This window comes from Primulina huaijiensis, chromosome 7, assembly GCF_012295235.1.
Source record: "Primulina huaijiensis isolate GDHJ02 chromosome 7, ASM1229523v2, whole genome shotgun sequence".
Taxonomy (NCBI): Eukaryota; Viridiplantae; Streptophyta; class Magnoliopsida; order Lamiales; family Gesneriaceae; genus Primulina; species Primulina huaijiensis.
The window spans coordinates 10088948-10099874 of record NC_133312.1 but is presented as its reverse complement, the minus strand read 5'-3'; the positions used below and the strand labels follow the sequence as shown (position 1 = coordinate 10099874).

At 41.0% G+C, this 10927-nt stretch overlaps 2 protein-coding genes across 2 annotated transcripts; both read right to left on the bottom strand.

Annotated features, from left to right (window-relative positions):
• Positions 1-1214: 1214 nt before the first annotated feature.
• On the bottom strand, positions 1215-1577 carry LOC140981584 (uncharacterized). Its single transcript, XM_073448014.1, has one exon. The coding sequence runs from the start codon at positions 1575-1577 to the stop codon at positions 1215-1217; it is 363 nt and encodes a 120-aa protein (XP_073304115.1).
• Positions 1578-2402: 825 nt separating this feature from the next.
• LOC140981583 (uncharacterized) lies at positions 2403-2870 on the bottom strand. The gene has a single exon (XM_073448013.1). It carries the CDS (start codon positions 2868-2870, stop codon positions 2403-2405), a length of 468 nt encoding a protein of 155 aa, XP_073304114.1.
• Between the last annotated feature and the right edge of the window lie 8057 nt (positions 2871-10927).

Sequence of the window (10927 nt, the reverse complement as noted above, 5' to 3'; positions counted from 1 at the left end):
GCCGGCTGGAAACAGCAAGTGGACCTTGCTCAGGCGGAGCTGGCTGAAGCCCGGTCGGAGATGGAGTCACTTCGAAAGGAGTTTGATAACAACTCAAAGATTACCAGGCTAGAGGTGCAGTCAGCCAAGGAAGAAGCAGAATCCTCCCGGGTCTGAGCTAAAGAGGCGACTGCTGTTTTGGAGCTCTTGAAGACTAATCAAGAGGAAAAAATGACCCAATTCCTGAAGTCCCGGGAATTCAAGAAGATGGTGGCTGATAAAGCCTTCATTTATTTTGAACAGGACTTTAACAGATGCCTTGAGCAGTTCCAAGAAGCGGGCCTCGTTCCATCTGATCGGGAGGACTTTCTTGATTTGTTCAAAGCTGCTGCATCCCTCCCGGATGATGATAAAGAGGAAGATAAGCAAGATCCTGAGAGAGTAGAATAGATTTTTTATTTCCTTCCCGGGCTTCTGGGCGCCCTGTAATTGTTTTTTTTTTTTGTTTAATGAAAAATGTTCTTTGTTTTTCCTACGTTTGATAACTGTTAGAATATTTTCAAATGCCGTAAATGACTTGAACTCTTCAGATATCCTTGTAGATTTTAACCAACTTTTACCAAGCTTATAAATAAATGGGGTATAATTCCTTGGGTTTAGTAAACAATCAATCTTGGTAGATAACCAAGGTGTAGGTCCCCGGATCATGGTATGGGTCCCTGATCTTAGTAGATAACCGAGGTGCGGGTCCTTGGGCAAGGGTACGGTTCCCTAGACTTTAGTAGATAACTGGGGTGCGGGTCCCCGGGCCAGGGTATGGGTCCCTGGGCTTAGTATATAGCCGAGGTGCGGATCTTCGAGCCAGGGTACGGGTCCCTGGACTTTAGTAGATAACCGTGGTGTGGGTCTTCGGGCCAGGGTACGGGTCCCTGGACTTAGTAGACATTTTTCTGAGTAATCTCTTTATTTGATACACAGATAACAGATGCACAATCTAGATTTTAAACATAATATTTCTTCAAATGAAATGCATTCCACGGTCTCTTAAGGATGTGCCCCTGAGAATCTTCTAAATAATAAGTTGCCCCTGAGCTGACTCTCTGAATCACTTTGAAAGGTCCCTCCCATCTTACTTCTAACTTCCCCACATCACCTACCAGCTTCACTTTTTTCATAACTAGGTCCCCGACCTAGAAATCGCGTGCTCGGACATGTCTGTTATAAGATTTTGTAATCTAGCTTCGATAGGCTTCCATTCGAATGGCTGCCAGATCTCTTTTTTCTTCAATCAAATCAAGCTCAATGGCCTGAGTATGATCATTGTTATTCATATAAGATTCCACCCGGGCAGAAGATTGTCTGATCTCCACAGGTAAGACTGTTTCTGAACCGTAGACTAAACTATAAGGAGTTTCTCGGGTAGCTGTTCGAGGTGTAGTCCGATACGCGCACAATATACTTGGCAATTCTTCCACCCAGTCTTTACCTTTTCCATGAAGTTGGGCCTTTAATGCTTGCACAATGATTCTATTGGTTACCTCAGTTTGGCCATTGGCTTGTGGGTAGGCTACTGAGGTGAAAGAGTGAATGATCTTCATTTCTTGACACCAAGACGTGATTTTCTTCCCCTGGAACTACCTCCCATTGTCTGATAATCTTCTTGGGATATCAAATCTGCAAACAATATTCTTCTGGAGAAATTTAATCACCTCTTCCTCAGTAATTTTGGCCAAAGGTTCAGCCTCCACCCATTTAGAGAAATAATCCACAGCCACAAGAAGGAATTTTTTTTGCGCCCGGGCTATGGGAAAAGGGCCCACAATATCCATACCCCACTGATCAAAGGGACACGATGCTGAGATAAGTTGCATGTCAGTAGTTGGTCTGTGTTGGAATTTAGAATGATATTAGCAACCTTTCCATGATTGGACAAATTGAGTAGCATCTTGATTTACCCAGGCCCACCAGAATCCGGCTAATATCGTTTTCCGAGCCAGGGCAATTCCACCGAGATGTTCACCACAGCATCCCTCATGAATTTCCCGGAGGACATACTCCACCTCCTTTTCTGATAAGCACTTGAGTAGAGGGCCCTGATATGATCACATGTACAAAACATCATTCAGAAGGACGAACCTGGGTACTTGTTTCTTGAGTTTCAAGGCCTGAGCCCGGTCGTCTGGGAGCTTGTCATGGATCATGTACTCTATAAAAGGGGTCACCCATGAATTCTTCTGGGTTGATGGCATATTCTCATCAATAGAAAAGACCAGTCGGGTAAAGCACAAAACTTCCCGGGAGCTGACATCCGACAAGGATGCAGCCATTTTAGCTAGAGTATCTGCTTCCGTGTTTTCTTCCCTGGGAATTTTCTCGATGCTCCAATCAATTAAGGATGCTGCCCGCGCTGTTATGAGTCCCAATTATTTGAGCATTTTCTCATCTTTGGTTTCATATGCTCCCTTGATTTGCTGGGTCACTAACCTAGAGTTGGAATAAATAATGACCTGAGAAGCTCCGGTTTCCCGAGCATCTTGTAACCCGGCCAGAACAGCTTCATTATTGGTGACCCGGGAATCGATTCTTACAGCTAACTTAACCTTTTCTCCTGTTGGAGCAACCAAAACCACCTCGACCCCACATCCTGACAAATTTGATGCACCATTGACGAAAACTCTCCAAACTTCCTCCTCTCCTGGCTGCATCGTCTCTATCAGGAAGTCTGTCAATGCTTGGGCTTTTATAGCAACTCGAGGTTGATATTCGATGTCATATTCCCCGAGCTCTGTTGTCCACTTAACCATTCTTCCCGATACTTCAGCATGTGTCATGATTCTTCCAAGCGGGGAGTTAGTGAGAACAACGATAGGATGCGATAGAAAATAAGGCATAGCTTCCGGGCAGTCACCACCAGGGCCAGGGCTATTTTCTCCACTTCACTGTACTTCAACTCTGCTCATCTGAGGGCATGACTGACATAATACACTGGCTTTTAGTCAGTCCCCTCTTCTCGGATAAGTACAGAGCTAACAGCATATTCTGTGGCGGACAAATAGACCCATAGCTTTTCCCCGGGCTCAGGTTTTACCAGGACAGGTTTTAAATCTTGAAAAGCCCGCTCACACTTTTCATCCCATCCAAAATTTTGTGCCTTCCTCAGGACTTGAGAAAATGGATAGATTCTGTGGGCAGACCGAGAAATGAATCGGGACAGGGCAGCGATTCTCCCAGTTAACTTCTGCACTTCTCGGATAGATTGGGGGGAAGGCATGTCAAGTACTACTTTAATCTTCTCTAGGTTTACTTCAATTCCTCGATCTGTTACAAGGAAACCCAAGAATTTTCCACTTCTTACCCCAAAAACACATTTAGCCGGGTTGAGCTTTATTCTATACTGCTTCAGTGTGGCAAAAGTTTCGGCCAGGTCGGCAACAAAACAAGAGGCCTCCCGGGTTTTGATCAGGATGCCATCCACATAAACTTCTACATTCCTCCCCATCTGCTTCTGAAAGACATGACTCATTAAACGCTGGTATGTGACCTCAGCATTTTTCAATCCAAGGGGCATGACCACATAGCAGAAAGTTCCTCCAGAAGTGATGAAACTTGCTTTATGTTGATCCTCCCGGGCAAGGGGGATTTGATGATATCCTTGATAAGCATCCATAAACCTTAATAACTTGAAACCAGAAGTGGAATCTACCAACTGATCAATCCGAGGAAGGGGGTAGCAATCTTTGAGACAAGCTTTATTCATATCCCGGAAATCTACGCACATCCTCCATTTCCCCTTAGCTTTTGGAACTAGAACCACATTTGAGAGCCAGGTGGGGAATTGCACCTCCCTGATTTGACCGGCTCGCAGCAATTCCTGCACTTGTTCATGGATAAATTTATCTTTTTCAGAGCCAAAATGCCTTTTCTTTTGCTTTACAGGCCGGGACCCCGGGATAATATTTAGTTTATGCTCGGCCACTTGGGGCGAGATCCCGACTAATTTCTATTGAGACCAAACAAAAACATAAATGTTAGCTTTTAAACAGGCTAAGAAATTTACCCGTGTGGAAGCTTCAAGGTCTCGGGCCACCCAGATGTGTTTCCCTGGCTCAACCTCCACCTCCTCTTGCTCTTCCTCAGCAACAAAATTTACCTCCTTCTCTTCTATCACCTCCTCTACTCGGACTACTCTCTTTCCCTTGTCTTCCTTCCTTGCTCTCTTCTGATCCACCCGGACAGTTTCCCCATAACACTTCCGAGAAGAAGGCTGATCTCCCCGGACTTCCCCGACATGTCCTCGTACCGGAAATTTTATCTTATGATGGTAAGTGGAAGCCACAGCTCTCATCTCATTCATAACTGGTCGGCCAAGGATGATGTTATATGAAGAGGGGGCGTCCACTATTGTAAATACTGTCATGACTGTCTTTCTCAAATCTCCACTTCCCAGCGTTATTGGCAGGTTTATCTCCCATTCTGAATATACAGCATGGCTTGCAAAACCAAACAAGGCAGTCTCAACCGTCTCCAATTGGTACTCTTGCAACTCCATCTGTACCAAGGCTTCTTTGAAGATAACGTTAACCGAGCTGCCATTATCCGAAAAAACTCTCAACACATCATAATTAGCAACTCTAGCTTGGATAACCAAGGCATCATTATGTGGTAGGCTGACTCCACTAAGATCTTCCGGGCCAAAGCTTATGACCTGCTCATTCCTCCTCCTCTCATCAACTTCCAGACACATTCTCCTTCCCCTTGCCTTCCGGGCTCGGTTGGAATCACAATATGTAGATCCTTCCGAATCATTTTTATTACTCCTTGGATCGAGGAGGCTTTTCTCTCTAATTGCTTGCTTTTCTTTTCCTGGGAGCTCCCCTCTTCTCTCCTGCTCCCATTAGGACCGGGATGCCGGGCTAACCAGGGTGATTGCCTAGGTGTATTACTCTGTGCATTCGACTCTAGCATAGAACGCCGGTGGGATTCTTTCCTCAGAGTTCGACATTCACTAGTGTCATGGGAACACTCTTTATGGAGAGTGCAGTATCCCTTCTTCTCTGGTCTTGGCAACCGTGCCATAGAACTTGGAGGTGGGGCCACGTCTGAGCTGCATTCTTGAATCTCTCGATCTCGGGCCATTCTCAATGGGACATGAGAAAAATGTCTGGAACCACCCTTCTTGTGAGCTCTCTCCTCGGGCCTGACAACCTGGTCTCCCCTGGCTCTCTTCAGAGCCTCTATTTTTTGGTTCTAGGCCTCCTCCATGTTGATGTATTTTTCTGCCCAGGATACGAGATCTTCAAAGTCCATGGGCAGCTTTTTGGTCAAAGATCCAAAGAAATCTCCCTCCCACAACCCTTGTGTGAATGCAGTAGTTTTTGTCTCGGGTGCACAGGCAGGGACATCCAAAGCCACCCTATTGAATCTTTTTATCTAGGCTCTCAAAGTTTCATCCTGGCCTTGTTTTATTTCAAACAAACTGAAAGCAGTCTTCTTGTATTTCTTGCTTCTGCTAAACTGATGCAAGAAGATTTTTTGGAAATCTTCAAAAGTTTGGATGCTTTGGGGTGCCAACCCTTCAAACCATCTCTGGGTCGAATCAACCAAGGTGGTCAGAAACACTTTGCTTTTAATTTGGTCTCTGTAACAATGTAGCATGACCATATTTTCGAATCTGACCAGGTGTTCTTCAGGGTCAGAACTCCCGTCACAATCCTTGATCCTGGCTGACTTGAAGTGCCCGGGAAGCGGCTCCCGGACAATGATATCCGAGAATCGGCAACCCTTGACTACAACTGGAGTGCTACTCTTAGAACCGACTTGTCCCTCCAGTACTCTCACTTTCTTCCTCAACTCTTCTAGCTCCTCTGCTACAGTAAGGGATTTAGAACCAGCACTAGAACCCCTTTCTTCCTCCTTCCTTTCCTCCTCTCGATTTTCTCGCCCTTGTTCTTGTTCCTGCTCTGGCTGAGCAGAATGTTGAGGAAGAGCTTTCTTCGCCAAGGCTGCCTCAACAGCATTAGTCACAATTTTGGCCAACTCTTCAGATGTTAGGTTAAAAGTAGGCCCTGGACCAGTGGGTGGCGGACCACCTACACCAGAAATGTGTGTATTATTTTCTCCTTGGATCCGAGAGGTTTCCTGATTCGCTCTCCTGGTAAGAGCCATATCAACGCCTTAGAACTCTTGATTTCCCACAGACGGTGCCAATGATGCGATCTGGGTGAAATGGATGCTCTACCGAATCCGCAACCAAGATAATGAAGGAAATAAGAGTAAAATATGTTTGAACCAGAAGCTTTTCTCCTTGATTGGGTAAGATGATCTGCAACCAAGAAGATAACCACGTGAATGGGCACCGGAAGGGTGTCTGGCGTGGCAACTCCGATGCTTAAGTCAGTGAGTGAATTAAGCAAAGAACCAATGAAAACCAAGTGGTGGCTGTGATATTGGTATGAGTAATACATGTGTGCATTCAATATCTGAATAGGGAGTAAATGCAAGAAAATAACTTGGTATTTATAATAGAAGATGTAATGATGACTTCATTTTTTGTGCTGCTCATTAATTATAATAGGGCGGCTGATTATACCCTATTATTCTGACATACCAAATCTCATACTAGTCACATCCAGCCTACCTGATTTTGTCAACCACTTGGATTAATGTCAGAGATAGGACGGCCGCCCACACCCTATCTTACTAGTATAATTAAATGCGGCACTTATATCGAAGTGGCCCGAGAAGAAAGCTTCCAGGAATTTTCATGGGAGCACAAACATCCAATACCTTGGGAGAATATGTCCCGGGTGTTCAATGGCCCGGCCTTTTGATGAGCCTCTTCCCTAGATCCTCCCTGGCGAGCCATCCGTTCAGTGTCCCCGATCATCCAAGACTCGGGCTTCATTTGCCGACCTATCCTGCTGCCTTGGGTCATCTGTGACCCGGGAGTAATCCAGGTTCCTGACCCGGGCACTATCCATGACCCGGGATATCACGGGGCATCACTATTGTTTTTGGAGAAGAAAGGGGAATGAGCGCTGTGTTGTGAAGAATAAGGCAGAAAAAGAAAAGAAATAAATTGATTTATCTGATCTGATTCCCAACGTTATGTTAGGAAAATAAAATGAAATTTTTTTAAGTGAGGGTAGAATAGTCATTTAGAGTCCAAAGGTTAGATTTTGAAATAAGCATTTGTAAAATGCTATCTGCCTCAATCTCCCCATTTGGTTCATTTGATTGTGCTAGTTCTATTGATAAAAAAACCTCCACCAATGGAGTCTTAGTCATTTTTTATTTTAGACAAGATTCACAAGTAGGTAGAGAATTTATGTCTGACAAGTCAAACGTGCCTTCTCCCACTAGTTTGTGCATCTTTCTTTGGGAAATATGACCTAGTCTAGCATGCCATATTTTTGTGGGATTTAGATTTTCTATTTTGCTTTTGTTTGTTGTTGAAATCTTGTTTACTTGGACATTCACTTAACATTTCCAGAACATTTCTTGCGCATATAATTTCTTATGTCCGGACTTTTTGCAGTGAAATAAATATGTTCTGACTTATCGGGCTTTGTAGGCCCTTTAAGTATCCTTCAGAGTTTGCCTCTTATTGGGATTATTTTTCTTGTGAGGGGCAGAAAATTTTTTTTTCTTACCTTGTAAGCCATTTTTCGTCTGACGAGAGGCCCATTAAAAAAACAACAATTTTCTGTTTTATGGTGATCTCATAAGTTATAAGCGTATTGACTAGCTCTTCAAGGCTATCATCTATCTCATTCAAATTGAAGTTCACCATAACCCCGTCAAATAAAGAAGAGAAAGACAACAAATTGATCTTATCTAGTAACTCATTAGGAATCACATATTCCAGGCCCACCACATTCTAAATAAGCCTAGTCATACGTACACCACGCTCATGGGCCAAGACCCCATCTTGCATACGTGTAGTCATGAGCTCCTTGAAAGTGGTGTGCATCATTGTATGAGTTTCATGAACCATGCAACTCTTGCACGTGTATTCGAATGTCACCAGCATTCAACAATTCCTTAAACTGTCCCTACAGTTCATTTGACATAAAAGCGAGCATGTTACATTTTAGCTTACATACTATGGTCCTACCATCTTGCATGCTTTGTCAGTTCAGCAGGACTGACATTAGTGTGTATGTTATTTTCTCCGAATTCAGAACAATTTCCCAACCAGTCATGAAAATTAGATTCGATTAGCTTGTTAATAACATAAATATATTACGTGACGAAATCGAAAATATACTGATATGAAAACAGAATAATGGTTGCTGATAATTTTAAAATAATTCTAAGATATAAAATATGGATTTTATTTTATAAATCTCCCTCCCACTATTTTGACATTTTCACTATTATATATCACATATATATCATAATATGATATTAAAAAATAAATAAAGATGATCGATCACCAACACTATTAGATCCATGTGAGCCAGACATGGATCCAGGTTCAAAACCTAGGTGAATGCAGGGACGCAAATGCAGCTATTACAAGAGTTTCAAATATTTTACATGTCTTCATCTTGTGCATCGAGTCCACCATCTTCCAGTCTTGATCTCCCACTATTTCTAATAATTACATTTAAATAGTCATGACACATAAGGGATACATCTCTTGGGGTGGGAACGGGCCATAAATTAGGGACACTTTAATAATATCAAAAATTAACAAAATGAATAAAACAGTAAAATATCCTAACATACACCTAACACATTGATTAAGGCTCTCGATCATCCTTTGGCATTTAATATCAAATATTTACATCAACCTAATTAAACAAATTTAATTAATTGATAAATCATACATCTAATAATTTTATTACTAACCACTACAAATATTAAAGAATTTAATAAATTAAATAAACACCCTTATTTAATTTCCAACTAATTCAATAATAATTGATTTCTTTGTAAAACTCATTTTTACCATAAATAATTAAAATCATATTCTAATTATTAATTTTACAAGAAAATTATTAATTTACCAAAAAATTAATTTTTCAAAAAAATAAATTGAACTAATTTTTATAAAATATCAATTTAATCCAAAGTTTAGAAAAATCAGAAAATCGCACCCTAGGCCCAAACAATTCAAGACCGTTATCCAGAACGGTTCCCAAGACACTCTCGGGCGGCCGGCCGCACTGCCCGAAAGGGCAGCAATAGGGGCCCTGTGCACGCAGGGCGCGCACAGGTGCGCGCAGCCGCGCTGGACACGGCGCGCAGGGCGCACAGATCCGAATTTTTTTTTTAATTTCTGGAAAAATAAATTTTTATTGTGCATCAATTTTCTGAAAAATTTTCTTGTGTGGTTAGAAATAAATTATTCAATATGATTTAAAACCATACGATATAGAGAACCTGGCTCTGATACCACCGTTGGATCTCGGTTTTTCTCGTGCCCAAACGCAGCGGAAGTTTTAAAAAATTTTAGATCTTGACATTGAAGATATATTTAAGCACTCATATGGTTTTAATTAAACATTGACAGGGTGTTGAAATTTTATACCTTTGGTGAAATATTCACACGGCTCCAACTATTCCGGGGTTAGTGGAGATAGCTCTTGATGAATTCCCAACGAACTTTCTTCATATCTCCTTTCTTCAACCTCCTAATCAGGTCCACGACCAGATTACTTGTTCATCTTCCAACTTGCACTAGAAAGGTATAGAAGGATTTTTCATTGGAGAAGAAATTGAGAAGCGGCTCAAGACCTTGAATCTTATTCAAGGTGGCCGAAAATTGAGAGAGGTTTTGGAGGATGATTTTCGAAAATATCAAGTGATGGAGGCTAGGGTTTTTCAAAAATTATGAATGAATTGTGTTTAACCCTAAGCCTAATACCCATAGATATAAGCTTATGGCCCATTAATTAAATTAAATACTTAATGAACTTTATCAATTAATTATTCTAGTCCAACTAGTTTAATTAATTAATTAATCTTTTAAAGTCCAATTAATAACCTTAATAATATGTATGTTGGTCATGTACTCCTACAAGCCCATTATACATATACCCATTACATTTAATTTAAATCCCTTATAAATCCAACATTTGAATTTAATATTTAAATTATAAATTCAACTCCTTAAATTTATCACCTCCAAAATTTAATATTTAATAAACTTAACTTTTAAGTTTAATAAATTAAATCCTCAAATTTTATAAATTCAACTCCTTGAATTTATTCTCTCCAAATTTATAAATTCATAAATTCAACTTCTTGAATTTACTATCTCATAAATTCAACTCCTTCTTCTTGAATTTACTATCTCATAATTCAACTCTTTGAATTTATTTCTCAAAATTTAATTATCATAAATTTAACTCCTTGAATTTACTATATTATAATATAAATTCAACTCCTTGAATTTATTCTCTCAATGTTTTATATAAATTCAACTCCTTGAATTTATTATCTCAACGGGAACAAAATAATCCAGTACTTGTGTGACCCTCAATGATTCATGGATACAGCTAGCCGTTGGTTCACAACTCTTTGCGATTCAGGACATAATCTTTTATTTGGGCTTACCCTAATTTGCTTCATTCTATGTATCAACAATTGATCATGAGAATGCCAGAAATCATATTTCTGATTAAACCCATCAAATCATTGTAAGAGCGTCTAGTAGCATCGCTTCATGATTCCCTAGGTATCACCGATAGTGCCTCCAAGAACAAGTCGGTTATGATTAACGTACAGTACGGTCCCTTCATCTCATATATTCCGATCGAATCTGCAACCATTGGTTCATCGAGGGTTGCATATTAATTCGATAACTATGTGACATATATAATAGTGACATCGCATGTACTATTGGAGAACTCCTTCTCCAACGTACATCTCATACTCTGGCCAGACATTTCACACACTATTATTTCATCAGATCACATAGGATATCCACACCCATAGG